The 18,940-nt window shown below is 36.0% G+C and overlaps 1 protein-coding gene across 1 annotated transcript in view; it reads left to right on the forward strand.

The window, feature by feature from the left end:
* Positions 1-17,399, forward strand: part of usp43b (ubiquitin specific peptidase 43b) — a 106,669-nt gene extending 89,270 nt beyond the window's left edge. The window contains exons 8-15 of the mRNA XM_079407861.1: positions 502-613; positions 1,601-1,704; positions 5,738-5,815; positions 5,955-6,084; positions 7,728-8,073; positions 10,247-10,405; positions 14,002-14,160; positions 15,855-17,399. Coding sequence (XP_079263987.1) covers positions 502-613; positions 1,601-1,704; positions 5,738-5,815; positions 5,955-6,084; positions 7,728-8,073; positions 10,247-10,405; positions 14,002-14,160; positions 15,855-16,900 — 2,134 coding nt within the window. The 3' untranslated portion in view covers positions 16,901-17,399. The remainder of the gene's footprint in view (positions 1-501; positions 614-1,600; positions 1,705-5,737; positions 5,816-5,954; positions 6,085-7,727; positions 8,074-10,246; positions 10,406-14,001; positions 14,161-15,854) is intronic.
* Positions 17,400-18,940: the final 1,541 nt, after the last annotated feature.

Below are 18,940 nucleotides of genomic sequence, written 5' to 3' on the forward strand. Positions count from 1 at the left end.
AAATCGATCATTTTGACCCATACAATGTATCGTTGGCTATTGCTATACCCCAGCGACTTAAGACTGTCTCTTTGTGGTTCAGGGTCACATATAGAAATCTGGCTGTCCAAAAAAAAAAAAAAACTAGTGACAACTAGCCCCGGTCTCCTCTGTATCACATGCATATATTTAAATAATAATAAAGTTTATTTTATATAGCACCTTTAAAAGGACCTCTCAAGGTGCTTAATATAAATGTTGAAACACAATGCATTAAACAATATATAAGCATGCAAAAAAAAAGATAATAAATAAATCATCATAAAAGCTTTCCTAAAGAAATATGTTTCAACTTAAAGACTGTTTCTACCAGTGTATCTTTTAGAGAAACATATTTAAAATGAGCATGTTAACTAAAATATTGTCATTCATAACTTGTGAAGATGATGAATGTGTTAGCTAAGTAATTGCATCTGTTTGGCTGTATAAACGCATACTAATCTGATATCTGTTCACCTGCAGATTCGGTCCTCCATTTCTGATGAGAGAAGGCAGGTCAGTGTCGTGGGACCAGCTACAGCAGAGCATCCTCAGTAAACTCTACTATCTAATGATCAATGGATCACAGGCACACGTAAGATCAACTGCCTTTACTCATGTAGCTGATCTGAGCTATAGATGCAAGAAAATACAAAACCTGTGAAAACTTTCAACAGTCAGCACCACTAAAACCATCACAATTCAAGATCTTAAGGTTTCAAAGTAAAGTCTCTCACAAGATTCCGTCACTTCGTCTATAACACTTTCTTCTCCTCTTACATTCTTGTTACTTTTCCGCAGTTGATTGGTTCCCCCTGCTGGGTGTTTTCAGACACACCAGACAGAATAAAACCGTGTCAGTGCACATCCAGGGCCTTTCAGTAGGCGTCTATGGACCCCTGTAGTTCCAAGAAGGTGCTACAGGGGGTCAGCGAACAGATATTCATTCATTCAGACAAAAAAATTCAAATAAATCAACGTTTGAACTGCTTATTCAACAAAGTTTCACGGTTTCCACAAAAACATTAAACAGCATGACTGTTTTCAACATTGATAATTATGAAATGTTATCTGTTATTTCTGAAGGATCATGTGACACTGAAGACTGGAGTAATGATGCTGAAAATTCAGCTTTAATATCACAGGAATAAATTACATTTTAAAATATATTTCAATGGAAGACAAAATTTTAGAGTGTAAAAATATTTCACAATATTGCTGTTTTATTTGCTGTAAAATTCTTATATAGAAAAAGAGACTTACTTCAAAACGTGAAAATAGAATACAACACAGACACACAAACAAACATTTATATATAGCCATTATTTAGCTTTATATTAGTAGTGTTTGCTAAGGTAAGCATCACTATTATTATTTTATTGTTGCTTATAGTTTTAAATATGTAATTTTTAATATAATCTGACTTCACTTCTCTGTCTTGATGTTTATAACTAGTTCACAATATCACAATGCCAATATTGAAGCATTAGTGTAATTGCACCTTCATGATGGCATGAATCAAAAGCAGCTGTTTTATGCCTCTTTGGCCTTTTTGTTCTAATGTCTCTATCTTTTTCATTAGAATTTCAGGGTGTTGTTCAAGATCCGTGTTGTTGGGGGATCTGCAGCTTATAGCTACTTAAATCCTCAAGACGGACGGCCGCTTTATCACCGTGCTGTGGACAGGTAATATCGTGTGTGTGTGTGTGTTCATACAGACATGGATCAGAACAGAAAATAAATTGGATCTTTCTCAGAGGTGCCAGTAACAGCAATCCAGTTCAGAAGATGTTTTCTAACAAAAGAGGCTCTAAAATAAACAGTTCATACTTTGATATCACATTAAACAAACATTAATTTTAACTTTATTCATTATTCATAGCACCACTAGATAATGCATACTGTATTTACAGGTAGATGCATCAGGGAAGCTACTGAATTTGATTAAAAAAAAATTATCCTAAACATCAAAAGAAACCTCTGAGCTGCCGCCAACGTTTATCACCCTCATAAATTTCTATAGCCCTCGAGGAGAGTTTTAAATCACAGACGGTTAAATGATGTCCTCAGCCTTCCAAACCTTCAAATATTGCCAGCTGTGTCTTCAAAGATGACATTAATCTCATAATCATCTTAACGTCTTCTTGCACATCTTCCTGCTGACATTCTCTTCAAGATTCTCTTGTTCATATTCTAGATGTGCTGCAGTTACAGGTTGTTCAGGATTGGAGAGAATTATCCTTAAGTTTTAATGTCATATTGTAAATTTCAATAGCAATAGTAGTAGGTTTGTACTTAATAATCTCACAACAGTGGTTTTTGCTAAGGCAGCTCATTACACGGCTCTCTAGAATACTCGATTCTGATTGGTCAGTCGCAACATTCCATGATGTGCTATTGCGTTATTAAATGTGTTATTAACACACCGTTTATTGGGGTATTTAAGGCCGATGCTTCTCGACGTTATCTCTCATTTCAAATCACTGCGTTTTCTATCACAATTGCTATCTTGTGCCTCAGTTATCGACTGTATTCACTGTAAAATGAAACTGGAGGACTTCAGTATTAAATGGATAGTTCACCCAAAAATAAAAATATTGTCATTAATTACTAAGGGTGGGAATCTTTCGGTGCCTCAAAATTAGATTCATATAGATTCTTGGGGTCATGATTCAATTAAAAATTTATTCACGATTTTTAATCACAATTCACGATTTTTCATCAAATTTTTTGTGCACACTTGACGTCAAACGCATCATTAATCTGATACAAAGACACACCAGTCTATAGTATGGACTCAAGGTAGTCCTGACTCTTCAAATAGTTTACTCTTCCCATTAGGGATGTGCCTGAAACCGAATACAGTGTTCGGAAAGGAAATGCCGTTTACTACAGAACCCCATAAGGGAATAAATACGAGATGAGAGGGAAAACTATATTTTAATGCTTTCTCTCGCAATTATATAGTTGGGTATTTAATCTGTGTATAAATTGTGGGCATCAGGGAGACATTATTAATATGCGGGGCATTGAAATCGCTTTTGAATGCGCGCTTGCTTTACTTTCACTTTCGAGATTTGCGGGTTTGGACGACATGAGGGTGAGCAATTAATGACAGAATTTTCATTTTTGGGTTAACATTTTAACAGTCAACAAGAGTTACATTACAGTTTTGTGCACTGTAATGCATTTAAGAAAATAAACAGGTAAAATTGTGAAGGTAAAAGAAGTTTCTTCTCAAATAATATTTCATGTCCTCATTATTTCTGTGGTTAGAAGCTGTTTAATTAGTAATAGGATTGTCTGTCTTCTCTGAACTTAATCTATGCAAAGCTGTTTGCTAGGAACTGTTTTTCCTTGCAGAAGCTTTGTGTTTACAGAGCTAATTAAATATATTACAGTTTTGCATCAATATATTACAAATTTTGTTCAATGATTCCACTGTGTCTGTAGTATTCTCTCTACTACTGCAGTACTTTTACAGAGATGTATTTACTATACATGTAGTACTATAATGAAACTTGTATCACCTATTTTGTTCTACAATATTTAATGATTGTACGAACAATGACACCGTGAAACTATCGGTTGCTTGTGTGTGGGTGATCTATAGTTATGTTTCAATGGTATTTCACAATAAATTAGTTTTTTGAACCAATGATTGTGCAAGTGTAAGATTTCTTTAAAGATGTGAATGCACAATGCAATGTTTTGAACATTAGACAGCCTGTGTTACAAGTGATAACCGTTTTGTGTCTAGAGCTGTGAAAAATGACATCAAGGTTCTGAAAATAGTAGCAAAGTGATTGTAAAAAACTGTAACTCAAATCAATATTTTGTGTCTAATTATTTACTTATGTGGCAAGTAGCCAGCCATACATCCAGCCAGTTATTGTAACAGAATACAAACTCAAATCAAATATGAAATCAAATATTATTCAATCAGGGTTATGCAGTGGCTTTGTAACTTTTACTGAGAATACAGGTGCTGGTCATAAAATTAGAATATCATGAAAAAGTTTATTTATTTCAGTAATACCATTCAAAAAGTGAAACTTGTATATTAGATTCATTCATCACACACAGACTGATATATTTTAAATGTTGATTTCCTTTAATTTTGATGATTATAACTGACAACTAATGAAAGTCCCAAATTCAGTATCTCAGAAAATTAGAATATCAATTAAGACCAATGCAAAAAAAATTATTTTTAGAAATGTTGGCCAACTGAAAAGTATGCACATGAATAGTATGAGCACGTACAGCACTCAATATTTAGTTGGGGCTCCTTTGGCCTGGATTACTGCAGCAATGCGGCGTGGCATGGAGTCGATCAGTCTGTGGCACTGCTCAGGTGTTATGAGAGCCCATGTTGCTCTGATAGTGGCCTTCAGCTCTTCTGAATTGTTGGGTCTGGCGTATTGAATCTTCCTCTTCACAATACCCCATAGGTTTTCTATGGGGTTAAGGTCAGGCGAGTTTGCTGGCCAATCAAGAACAGGGATACCATGGTCCTTAAACCAGGTACTGGTAGCTTTGGCAGTGTGTGCAGGTGCCAAGTCCTGTTGGAAAATGAAATCTGCATCTCCATAAAGTTGGTCAGCAGTAGGAAGCATGAAGTGCTCTAAAACTTCCTGGTAGACGGCTGCGTTGACCTTAGACCTCAGAAAACACAATGGACCAACACCAGCAGATGATATGGCACCCCAAACCATCAATGACTGTGGAAACTTTACACTGGACCTCAAGCAACGTGGATTATGTGCCTCTCCTCTCTTCCTCCAGACTCTGGGACCTTGATTTCCAAAGGAAATGCAAAATTTACTTTCATCAGAGAACATAACTTTGGACCACTCAGCAGCAGTCCAGTCAAGACGCTTCTGATGCTGTCTCTTGTTCAAGAGTGGCTTGACACAAGGAATGCGACAGCTGAAACCCATGTCTTGCATATGTCTGTGCGTGGTGGTTCTTGAAGCACTGACTCCAGCTGCAGTCCACTCTTTGTGAATCTCCCCCACATTTTTGAATGGTTTTTTTTCCACAATCCTCTCCAGGGTGCGGTTATCCTTATTGCTTGTACACTTTTTTCTACCACATCTTGTCCTTCCCTTCGCCCCTCTATTAATATGCTTGGACACAGAGCTCTGTGAACAGCCAGCCTCTTTAGCAATGACCTTTTGTGTGTTGCCCTCCTTGTGCAAGGCGTCAATGGTCGTCTTTTGGACAACTGTCAAGTCAGCAGTCTTCCCCATGATTGTGTAGCCTACAGAACTAGACTGAGAGACCATTTAAAGGCTTTTGCAGGTGTTTTGAGTTAATTAGCTGATTAGAGTGTGGCACCAGGTGTCTTCAATATTGAACATTTTCACAATATTCTAATTTTCTGAGATACTGAATTTGGGACTTTCATTAGTTTTCAGTTATAATCGTCAAAATGAAAGGAAATAAACATTTGAAATATATCAGTCTGTGTGTAATGAATGAATCTAATATACAAGTTTCACTTTTTGAATGGTATTACTGAAATAAATCAACTTTTTCATGATATTCTAATTTTATGACCAGCACCTGTATATGTATTGAGTATTTTGTAAAACCTCTAAATGGGTGTGTGTATTTGTGTATTTGTGTGTGTGTGTGTGTGCGTGTGTGTATTTGTGTATGTATGAGAAGCTCTTTTAACACAATCCCTTTGGCTTGGTCTTGATCTCCTCAGAGCTCTAAAGCTGTGCGGCTCAGGTGGACCGCCGCATGTGAAGCTCATTGTTGAGTGGGAGCACAGAATCAAAGACTGGTAATGCAATCTTTCGCTTCCTTTTGAGTACATGTGAAAATACAGAACATTCTATTTGCACTTGCTTTTAAAGCACGTCAAGCCAATAGAACAAGCATGACGGTCCAGTGACCTGGTGTTACTGCGTGTCTGTGTGCAGCCTCTTTGGTAACATCCAAGAGGAGGTGGTGAAAGACTCAGAAAGTGTTCGTGCTCAACAACAACATTACGTTCAACAGCACAGCTGCACCCTGGATGAGTGTTTTGAGCTCTACACCAAAGAAGAACAAGTAACTCACACAAAAACACATATCGTGCTGAATATTAGAAGCTGAATGCCACAGAAAATCACAACCCAGTTTAAAGCCAATGTGAGTGCGAGGGCAATATTGCTTTTATATACTGGCATACAATAAAAAATACCTACGAATAGTGAAACATTGCAGTGAAATTGTGCAGTTATAAGAAATGTCAAAATGATTTTTTTATACGCTGTAATTTATACATTCTGAAATGTTCATTAATTAAATATGATTATAATTAATTGAACAATATTATCATAAATAAAAGATACTGTTATTTTTGTTAAGATTTGTATTATTATTCATTTTAATATATTATAATTATATCATTAATTCTATTTTACTATTATAAAAAATATAATAATTTGTATTATTTTAATAATTTAAGTTATTTTAATAATACTACATTTTCTATTTAATAAAAAAAATAGCATAATAAATAATAAAATGTAATAAAAAATAAATAGCAGTTAGCAGCTAGTCCATTAGCATTTTTTTAGTTTTTTTGTTTTACTAAATTGCTTTAAAAATCATTTTACCAATTTACTTTAGTTATTTACTAATTGCTTTAGAGATTGCTTTAGCATAGTGGCCTTTTCCTATATGCATTTTACAAAAATTATGTGAAATGTCTTGGAAATCAGGAAATACAAGCATTGTTCTCCTTCTCTTTGTTCATAAACGTTAACTGTGTAAAACTTTCATGTAAAGTCGACCAACTTTCCTTATTTCAGATAAACATGCATAACAGCTGAGACCTGCGAGATTGTCTGAAACACAATATTGTGACATTCCCCTATCATTCTGCAACAGTCGCTCTAGTGCAGCAGGTGTTTCTATTTGAAAGAGCACAAATACGGGAAAACATTAACAATGGCAGAAAAAATATGCTGTTTATAGTAGAATGGAATGGAATCAACATGTAAGAATATACAAGCAAATGATTCTTTCCTCCTTCTGTGGAACACAAGAGGAAGTGATGTGTCCTGTTCTCCTCCATTAAAACATATTGTGACCACTGGCTGTCAAGCTCCAAAACTACAAAAACTCTCCCTTAAAGCACCATAAAATTTGTCCATTGTGTACTACATTTAAGCCTTCTACAGTCTTACAATAACTTTGTGTGAAAAACTAAATTTAAGTCATTATTCAATTAAAATATTGCTTTCCAATTTGATTTTCTTTCATTTGTTTGGCAAGTTAGTGACACTGAAGGCTGGAGTAATGGTGCTGAAAATTCAGCTTTGCATCACAGGAATAAATTACACTTTAAAATATATTGAAAAAGAATATATCACATTATTACTCTTTTTAATAAATTACTATATTTTTGACTAATTGCAGCCTTGGTGAGACTTCTTTTGAATTGCAGTTTAAATACAAAAGAGATTTGGATAATATAATTTATTTTATATTTAAAAAAATAAAATCTCTTTTTGAAAGTCATGAAGCTCTTTTCTGTTTATTTCCTTTCATTCAACTAAATGCAAGTTGTTAAAAAAAATGCTATGTGATCAATTCAAATCTGTCCGGACCATTTATTCAGACCGAAAAGCACTTACATAAATTTCCATAAAGTTTCCTTTTACATAAAGTTGATATATCCTAATTTTTCAATCGTGTTTACTTAGCTGGCCCCTGACGATGCATGGAAGTGTCCTCACTGTAAGCAGCTGCAGCAGGGCACGGTGCAGATGAGCCTGTGGACTCTCCCAGACATCCTCATCCTTCACCTCAAGCGCTTTCGACAGGTGGGAGAGCGCCGTAACAAGCTCTCCACGCTGGTCCACTTCCCCCTCACTGGCCTCGATATGGGCCGCCACATGGTCAAGAGGAGCAACTGTGCCCGACCGCCGCCTGGCTGGAAACAACAGGCCCATCACCGGCCTGAAGCTAGCCGACACACGCTGACCTTCCTATACGACCTGTACGCCGTGTGTAACCATCATGGAGGCATGCATGGAGGTCATTACACAGGTGTGTGAGCAAAAAGAGAAATTACGTACAGCCTTCCTGTAGTTTAAAGGGATAGATCACTCAGAAATGAAAATTTGCTATAAATTTACTCACTCTCAGGCCACCCAAGAGGTAGGTGTCTTTTTTCTTCAGCAGAACAGTTTTTAGCTGAAACTGTGGTCCTTGGTGTTTCATAAGGTGCAAGACAATGGCTACCATCAATTTGAGAATCAAAAAACATATACACGCAACATAAGATTAATACCCGTGGCTCCTGGCAATAAACTGAGGTCTTATGAAGCGAAACGATTGGTCTGTGCAAGAATTATTTATAACATTATTACCTGAAATCCACAACAATTAAAAGCTATTTTTTCATTTTTGGGTGAACTGTCCTATTAAACAATAAAGTAGTATGTTTAATGCAATAGAGGTTAATTTTGAAAAAAGCATTTGCCAAATGCATATATGTAAATGCAAATATGTTAACAGTGATCTAATTTGTGCCCTTTAGGAGAAACAGAAAAACTGATGCTTAACTGAAAGATAAATGAGGACTAAAAAAACAACACCAAAAATTATCAATTGCATTGATACTAAAATTGTGGTTGATACATTTTTTTAATTATTTTCATATGATTATTTGTTTATTCTAATGTCTAATTAATTACAAAATCAATTAAACTATAAATTAAGAAAATGTTTTAAATGGTTTCATTTTTTTAAATAATATAAGTTAAATTAGTGCAAATAATGTACAATTTACTATATGAAAAAAGCATATTCATTTTGAGATATGTTAATGATTACATTTAACAGCGTTATTAATGTTTTTAAAGATCAAATTTAAGTGAGAATTAGAGGATTGCAAAATTAAATATAACAATGAGCATGTACAATAAATGTCCAATATCAGCTGATATTTATAAATTCATATCACTGATATCTGTAAGGGTACTGATATATAATGCATCTTTTAGAAAAAATCCCTTTGAGCCCCTCCACAGATCTCATGCATCCTATATGATGAGGGTGTTGCACATGGTGGGATCTCGGCTGGATTTATAGGATTATAATGAAGAAAGAACACTTGAAAATCCTCAAGAAATACACCATCCCTTCTAGATCCAGTGTGGATTTGAGTGAAATATTGACCCCAAATATTTCTCAGAGTTCTGCAGCAGCTATTTCAAGCAAGAAGCTTGCATCAGATTGTGTAAGGCAATGCTCTGGTCACTTCTGTCCAATGGTAACCGAAGCACAAAGTTAAAAGGCGATGGGGGAAAAGGTGGCCAAGCGACACGAGGCAGATCATGACGTTTACCCAGGAGGAAAGAGGAAAATATTCCAGCCTCGTTTCTGCACAAGCTGATGCATAGAACAGCCAGAATTTACAAAATATACCAGCTGTCAGGAAAGGAAAGTCTGCTGAAGCTGAATTAACGTCATACTTCAAAGTACAAGCCGAAATACAAACTATTTTATGTGAGAATTACATGCTAAATAATTACACTGCAAACCCTCTTTCTTAATTATTAATCACTATGAAAAAAACATCATAAGACTGAGAGTAGTTTATTTTTCTTACCTCAGTGACACACTGTCTATTCTAGTTTTTAAGCATTATAATCATGTTTATGCAATTACATTTATGCAAATTTGCTACGTAAAATTGATCTTGTTTAGATATTTTCATGGAAAGAAGTCAAAAATAATGGTAATGATTAAAAAAGATGTTTAAAATTTATTTAATTTTGTAATAGTTAATTTAATTGTTTAACAGTTTAATTTAATTTAATACAATTTTTATTATCCATTGACCCAAATGCAGCCTTTTCACAAAATATAAAAATATACACACATAAAATAATACATACACCCAGTTAAAAAATAATAAAAAACAATTAACTCAATTACTCAATATTATTCATTACTGTATGTACCCTGTTTGTGTGTGTGTGTGTGTGTGTGTGTGTGTGTGTGTGTGCGCGTGCATGCGTGCGTGTGTGTGTGTGTGTGTGTGTGTAGGTATGTATATATATATATATATATATATGCAGTGTAAATAATTTTTGTATGCCTGCATAAATGTAAAACAAATAATGAAAATAATACTGTTGTCCTGATATGTAAGTATGTTCTTGAGCATGAAGTGTAGAGTATAGTGAAGCTAATGAGTCTGTGTTTTGAGCAGCATACTGCAGGAACTCAGTGGATGGCCAGTGGTATGCCTACGATGACAGCAGTGTTGAGCCGGTGCCTGAGGGAGAAGTGTGCACACGTGGTGCTTATATCCTCTTCTATCAGAGACGAGATGCCATCCCATCCTGGTCAGCTAGCTGCTCGCAGCAAGGTGAACGCTCTTATCTGCATCTCTGCCTTAATTCCATACCCACACTACCAAGGGCTGACAAGCAGAAAGCATACTAAAGTTTGCATTGTCAAGAGAATACAAGAATATGCTATTGTAATTTTGTTTAGCAGGTCATTTCAGCTTGTCAGGTGTGCTGTCTTTTTATGGTTTTCACAAATTTTATACAAAACAAATTCTGATTAAAGTTTGTCTTACATTATTAGAATGATTGCCATTCGGAATGCAATATTGACTGCTTTTTTTAATATTTAAAAAAAATATATATTACGTTTACATTTTTTAATTTTACATTTTGACTTTATCTTGACTTTAAATTTTGACTTTATTTTCCAAAAGCTTCACTCCACAGAGCACAAAATATCGTTATGGTTTTTATATTACCTTTATATTTAGAAATGTATGACTATATTTTGAAAATATGTTATTGACTTGTTTCAAAATGCAGCATTAACTGCTTTTATTTATTTATATTTGTATTTATTTCTTTATTTTAGTGCTGTCAAAATCAGCGCGCTAACGCATGCAATAATTTTTTTCAATTTAATGCCGTTATTTTATTTTATAATTTCTTTATTTTTAAAATTCCACTCATCAGAACACAGAAATAGCTAGTAGAGTAACTTTTTGCCATCTATTTTATGCAAAAAATGTAGTGCATTCTAGGCTGTGAGTATCTACCCCACCCTTTAAAGTGCAAATTGTTTTGTTTTTTTTCTCTATGTTTAGAGCTAATCTTTCACAACATGAATGTTTTACTGTATTTTTGATTAAATAATGAGCATAATAAACTACAAAAACTTTTAAATAATATTACCAACCCTGTACCTTTGAATGCTTTAGTGCGCATGCAGCAGTGTCAAATAGCAAAGTCACATTCAACCTCTAGGTGGCTCCAAGATCTTTTCTACACAGCTCTCTTCACCTTCTCTATGAGAACCACATCTTCAGACACAAATTAAATGATATGTATTCAGCACTAGTCCAAAGTCTGCCTGATCACTGCATAGCCACAACATGACCTTGGTGCCAGAACAAGAACAAAACATTCCCAGAAAGGACAAGGTGTTTATTAGGCACGGACATGGCTTTGAGCTGCTTGTCACAAGGGGCTGGAGACACAAAATTTCACACACACACAATCTGACAAAGTTTTCTCACTTTCTCTTTCTGCTCCTGCATCTCTACTGCTGTTTGCCTTCCTGCTCAACCTCTTTCCCTCTCCACACCACTGAAGTCACATTATATAATACTTCAACAAATCAAATCCATATCCCAAGTAAAAAGATTAAAGTTACATAGTCTAAAGAAATTATTATGAGACTGTATGTGTCCACTAAAGCAAGCTGAGCGGGCATTTTCGATTCATTCTCTACGTGAGGTGAGCGGCAGGCTCACACATCAAAAAGTCGAGCAATTTTCAACTTTATGCAAATGAGAGGTAAAAGCACCAGTGAATAGATGTGAGATGAATGCATTGACGACCATCTAAGCTTTTTAAAGTCTGCCTTAAATGTCATTCTTCATATTACTAGAATAAATCAGATTCCAAGGCACTTTGCACACTTTCTCTGTAGTTAAGGTTAAAAAACTTTGGCACAATAGTAGACCACTCTTAAAGCAGCTGTGTACATGTGTATATTTTACACACGTCTTACAGCATTTCTTCTACACCAGTGGATGCAAACACTACCGTTAATAAAACATGTTGATGTTTTTGATGCTGACCAAGAGGCAATTTATTTGACAAATGAATGCATCCTTGCTGAATGAAAGTAGTATTTACTGTTTGAACAGTATGGTAGGAGTGTCAGCTTTGGTTGGAGAAACTAAGTGGACTTCACTAAATGGTACATGCAATTAAAATGAATTTGAGATGTTGAAAGATAGACACATTAAATTCCATAGTGAATTATTTGCATATTTTGCTACATTTCTGTACATAGTAATTTTTTTAATGTTTCAAGTTGTGCATTTTACTGTTAAATATATGGCTATATATGAATCTTTTTTATATTATTTTGATATTATCAGAGGTGCTGTAATTATCCATGAAATGTCATTCAGCAGAGGCCTTAGGTATCTCCATTGTGGTAGTAATTAAAATGGATCTGTTATCAGTAGCTCCTACTGACACACGATAGAAGCAAGTTCCGCGAACCCTGAGTTGAACTCTTTGAAAAGTTGTGAGCAGCTTTTAGCAATGGTTCAGAATAAATTGTGAACCCCGTTCACTTAAGCGATCGCCTCCAATGTTCGCTGTTGTGATTAGAGCAAAGTCACATAATTCACCTTCACACTAACATGCCCCAGAGCAATTATGCATGAACCTTCAAAAATTCTAAATATATCTGTTTGATGCTGGTAATGTGCTTCAACACATTTTTCATTCCATTGTGATTTCTCAATCCTTTGTCAATCCTTATATATGATATCAAGCCTTTCAGCTTAACTCACACACACGTATATGAGAGCTGTTGTTTTCGTATGTCTGAGTCTGATCCAGAGAACATGCTGTTCCCTTTTCCATGGCTGACTTTAGGGGGTTAGTTTGCCCAAGGAAATTACAACTCTGTCATGTCCTTTCAAAACTGTAGGACTTTCTGCAGGACACAAAACAAGATATTTTGAAGAAGGTTGGGGTCTAAACAACACTGGACCCCACCGACTTCCTTTGAATGGACTGAGAGAGACTCTGAAACATTTCAAAATATCTTCTTTTGAAGAACGAAAATCATACAGGTTTGATTGACATGATGAAGAAATGATAACAGAATTTTTAAAAGAAATGAATACCTTTTTATTCAAGGACACATTAAATCGATCCTGAAAAACACAATGTATCACAGTTTCCACAAAATATTAAGCAGCAAAACGGTTTTCAACATTGATAATAGTAAGTGTTTCTTGAGCAACAAATTAGCATATTTGAATGATTTCTGAAGGAAGGATCATGTGACAAATTTTTTATATATTACACAACAGAAAACATTTAAAGTCATTTCAGTATTACTGTTTTACTACAGTATTATGGTGAGCATAAGAGACTAATTTAAAAATAAATGAGACCAAATACATAAAACACACTCTCTTTCTACCTCAAAACATATGCCAGTCACATTAATATGAAGGTTAGATTAAAAAATGCATTAAATGATTAAGGTCATGTCGCAATGCATCACTTCTTCTTTCAACCTTTTTGAGACATTTCATGTGCTGCCATTTTCAAGTCTGTTTTGTAAGGTTGTTGCAGCAGCTGTCCGCCAACATCTTGCGATCATTTGTATGCACACCGTAATAATTCTATTCCATGGATCCATTCCATCTCATCTTCATGAATGGAGACGAGTCTCCCAGAATCAAAGGCTAGAGCAAAGTGAGAACAGGTCCCTGGTATTTTCATGCACTTTAGCACAAAATGCTTCACCGTAAAGCATAAAATAAGTCTGTTTACTTATTTCCAAATAGCTAGCATTCAGCTACCTGTACATTTCAATCTGTTATCAGAAAAACCCAACAGCGTTTTGACTTGCATTAGTGGAGCAAAGTTGACTAAGTAAGCTACTTTTGACCCACAGGTTCCTCCAACTCCTCTACATCAGACCACTGGCTCATCCGACTGAACGCAGATAACCGAATTTCAAATTCAACCAGCAAGCTGTCCAATTCAACTTCAGCACCTAAGCCCCAAACACCACATGTTCCTATTGTCCATGAGCCTCAAAATAAAGATAATGGTCAGTATGCTCTTGCTGTATATCTATCACTACTTCTATGACTTCCATGAATTGTATAACAGAAACAAATTATTGTTTTAATTGAGTGCTGCAGCCGTGACGTCAAAACCCAGAAGACTAATTCATCATGGGTTCCCTCAAGATTATGCCCCTTTTTACAAGATGTAAAATAAGTCTCTGATGTCCCCAGAGCGTATATGTGAAGTTTTAGCTCAATATACCCCACAGATAAATTTTTACAGCTTGTTAAAATTGCCACTTTTAGGGTGTGAGCCAAAACTCGCTGTTTTGAGTATGTTGCTTTAAATGTGAGTGAGCTGTTGCTCCCGGAGAAGAGGGCGGAGCTTCAAGAGTTCCAGCTCCGCATTAGCAGTGCTAGCCTTTGCAAATAAACATTCCACTGTTAGTACAAGCCTGTTTACAGAAAACTACTCAAAGTCAGCCATCTGATTATACTGTGCATAATAAATTTGCGTTTATGAATTACACAGATGGGGAGCACGGCGGGATAAAAATAACAACATAGCTGGTCTCGTGCTATCACAAACTTTATAAGACCCACTTCTGATTATGAGGTTGATAAGTTCAAGCGATCGACTCACATTGCTTTCATATGCAACTTTTAACTACCACATTCCTGTTCCTGATCATTCTGATAGCACTTGAAGGCAGCATCAGTGAAAACACACAGAGACAATGATAGCTTTAGCAATAAGCTTTACAGAGTGCCAAGAAACTCTTTCAGAAAAGCAATTTGGAAAACAAATGCGTGATACTAACTTTGCAGCTGACGTTCGCGCACGAAGCGTTGGTATTAATTCCTAAACATATAGGGGACGTTACCAATTTTTTCCAGGATATTTCCTTCAAAATTTAAATTTAACCACATTGTCCTCGGCTCAGATGGGGGGAGATTATGGCGACTCCTATGTTCATTAGTGCATCCCAAAACACAACACTTGTAAAGCCTCTTTGGCGCTGACATTGTATATAACTCCAGTAATGGCGGACTGCAGCTTCTCACTCAGGGCTGTGTTTATGCTTATTGAGCAGAGAGTGTCACAAATGGGCGGGACTTTTTCCCCTCAGTGACGTGCACAGAGGGAAAATCTGAAACAGCTCGTTTGGAGAGATTGTTTATGATTTATTGGTTTTATAAAAAAAATTAGTTGGTGGATTTTTAACATTATAGGCTGGTTGTTTTCACACACTGCGGCCACACTACTGTGTTCAAACACCTTATAAAAGGGATTTTTGCATAATAGGTCTCCTTTAAGACAAATATCTAAGTATCATCAAATTTATATTTACCCAAGGCTTTACTTGCTTTACTTATTAATTGAAAAATTCATTTAAAAATCCTATAGGAAAATCTTGAGGTAACCAGTTGCACGGTTTTAACGTCACGGCTGCACAACTCAATAATTAGTTGTTTTATAGTTGATGGAAGTCAGGTGTGACCTGCTCCATGATTTTAAACAATTTTGACTCGAGTTGTTTCGCGCACTGAATGGAAAATGATACAATTAAGTCAAATCTCTAATTGTCATGCCATTTCTTCATATTAAGAAATTATTTTAACCCAAAAAGCAATCTATCTGTAATCAGAAGCACATTTAAAACTGGAATATTTCTGTAATATTAAATTGGAGTATTTCTTAATCTTTGTTAAGTCCTCCATTTTCTGTTTTTAGATGTAGTTGTGACCACGCCATTTGTACGAAGCGTCCGGGGCCACAGTATGAGTATGCGCTACCACTCCAAATCCAAGACGGGCCCAAGCAAAGTTCTTCCACTACGCTGGTCATTTGCTTCCAAGGACCGCAGAAAGCCCTCCAGCGTCGTTCCACAAACTGGAAACGACGAGCTGGTGGAGTACCTTGAGTCCGGCCGGCGACCTCGATGCACCAAGGAGCCCATAGTAAGTATCGTGGCTAGTCCTTCACAGGTCAAAGCCCAGCCTCGCGAGGACGATTCTCTGAGTTCCCCAAGCTGTAGCAGTAGTGTGGAGCGATGTAGCTATCAAGGTCCAGATTCCCCCAGACTGCCCGAAGGCCAGAGCAGACCAGCAGTGGACCCCAGTGGCGTCACATCCGACGGCTCGTTGGCCAAAAACAGTTCAAAAACAAGGCAGGAGCACGAAAGGACTCAAGCCAGCAAGTCGCTTCAAGGTTCCCCCAGTGCGCTTTCCAATTGTAATAGTAACAGTGCATCTCATTCCAGAGACTCCACGTTAAAACGGCTACGAAACCAGACGGCTGGGACTAGCAGGACTCATCCCACCCAGACGCAGACAGCCACGGGGGAAAGCAGGAGTAAAGACGGTGCCGTCATCAGTACCACCCAATTGCAGGATAAGGAGGTCGGTCACAGGAAAACGCTTTCCAGCAAGAGCTTGACCAAACTGTCACTATCCAACGGGACTCTAAATGGAAAGGGCATTGAGGCAAGGAAAACCGGCACCGCTCACAAGAGCACCAGTAATGTGATTAACAGCAGAGAAAACCAGGTTTATTCGAGCACAACTGATATAAAACGCGCCCACAGCTCATCCAATATTCAGAGCAGGCTAGATATGACTTTGAAAAGGACGTTGTCTCTCCAAAGAAACGGTCCATTGTTGCCGGCCTCCCATAAAGGACCTGCGGTAGATAAATCCTCCTATGCAACACTACAGAAAATCAGATACAGCAGCACTTCTCTTGGCAGACAGAGACCTGTGCCTGAGTCCTGCTTCTGATGGGTTTCATCTTCACTGTGGGAAATAGTGTTTGTATATGAAGAGTTCATAACGTTTATATAATGTTTTTAACCATTTTCAAAAATCATGTTTTTTCATTGTGCATTCCAATTAATCTCAATCAAACTGCGGTTGGGTTATTTTAATTAGGTTAAAAACTAAAACTAAAAATTAAACTAAAAATACAGCTAACTAACACAATAAAAACATGATAACTTAGTAACAAACATGAATTTTTAAAATAAAAAATTATCTGTTTTTGCAAGTAAACTCTTCATATGTTTTATGCATATGACAACATTTAAATATCACACACTGTTTCTCTTTTCCAAAACCTAGTGAGCATTGAAAAGGGTTTTATGCACGTTTCCAATACAAAGCCTGGTTGAAAAGGCTTAAAACAGCTTGTTTTCACCAAAACCAGGTAGACTTGAAAGAGATTACAGATTGAGAGAATGCTTCGCAACAAATTCAGTGAACAAATCTATGATGACAAGTGAAAAAAAAAGAGAAAATGTTCTTTATAAATGTGCATATAAAATTATTTATTAATGAAAAGTATGAAAAATAATCAAAAATTACTATAGTTCAAAAGTTGGGGGGTTAGTTGGTAAGATTATTTTGAAAGAAATCTCTTATTTATTTGGTCAAATCAGTAATCAGTAATCCCTCAGAAATCATTCCAATATGCTGATTCCTTGCTCATAAAGCATTTCTTCTTATCAGTGCTAAAAATTGCTTAATGTTCTTGTGGAAGCCATGACCTAGCCATGTCTTTAATGTTACTTTTAATCCATTTAATGCATCCTTGCTGAAAAAAAGCATTAATTTCTTTCAATAGCCAACAAATTTTACTCGCCCCAAACATTCGTACAGTATTAGATGTTTCTTTAACTATGTGCACTTTTGACCCTGTGGACTTTTAGAAAATAACTCTAAATTGGTCCATTTACAATGTCTCTTTTTTTTGTCTGAAAAATGAAATTAATTTCCACCACAGTGTCATTTCCAGCACATCTGAAATAATGAATGAATGATATTCTGGGATGAAAAGGACATTTTAACATTTGGAATAAAACTCTTTTGTTTTGCTAAGCCTAAATTTGTAGCTAGCATTTTATATATCAGAGATAAACACGATGCAATATTTCACACTTTTTTGGATAATTTGACAAAATTACAGTTTGATCGGAAATTGGGCACAAAAACAAAACCATTTTTCTCACAAGTGATGTTTATCTTGCTTTGTTCCCCTTTATTTTGTAATCCGTCTCATTTCACCAAAAACTATTCACTGACACGGTTGTCTCCATACAAACCAAGTTCACTAACTTGTGATTAAAAAACTTTAGGGGCAAAATTGTTTGATGTGGTGGAAATTACACAACAACTGTGGGACAGTGGTAACTTTTGAAAAACACATAATAACTATAGACGTACTGTATAAGACATTTGAACAGTTACAAAAATTAAATAAAATGCTTCCAAGTCGGTTTAGCAAGTCATATAATGAAAAAGAAGCTGACAGCTATTAGTTGAAAATCAACCCCCCGGGACATAAAAATGCTGAAGCTGAACAAAAACTTAAATATAAGCATGTCGTTCCTCTTGTGTCATCTGTATTGAAAATGATTGTGAATTTCCTATTTGTATGATAACCTCTGCATATGTAGAGCATCTTATGAGATTCTAATTCAGTAGGAGCTGTCTTAGAAGGTAGTTGCCTATGTAGGGTGTAAGCAGTGAGCAGCTCACTAGGTTTTGGATCAGAGCTTGCGTTTCCCCTCTCAAATCTGACTTTCTGTATAATAACTTTCTATTGTTTGTATAAACTATGTTTAATTTGTATATCTCAAAGCCTGTTCTTAAATCTACAATTATAGCCTACCTGCAGATATGTAGCATCACACACTAGTGGCTGGAATTAGCAGTAATGATACAGTAGGATCTGCTTAAATGTCCGAATTGACGACGGCTTTATGTGTTTAGTGCACTGTCATGTATATGTATGCAAGTGCCTTTTTGTAATGATCTCAGGAG

The sequence above is a fragment of the Barbus barbus genome (genome assembly GCF_936440315.1).
Source record: "Barbus barbus genome assembly, chromosome: 4".
NCBI classification, from domain to species: Eukaryota; Metazoa; Chordata; class Actinopteri; order Cypriniformes; family Cyprinidae; genus Barbus; species Barbus barbus.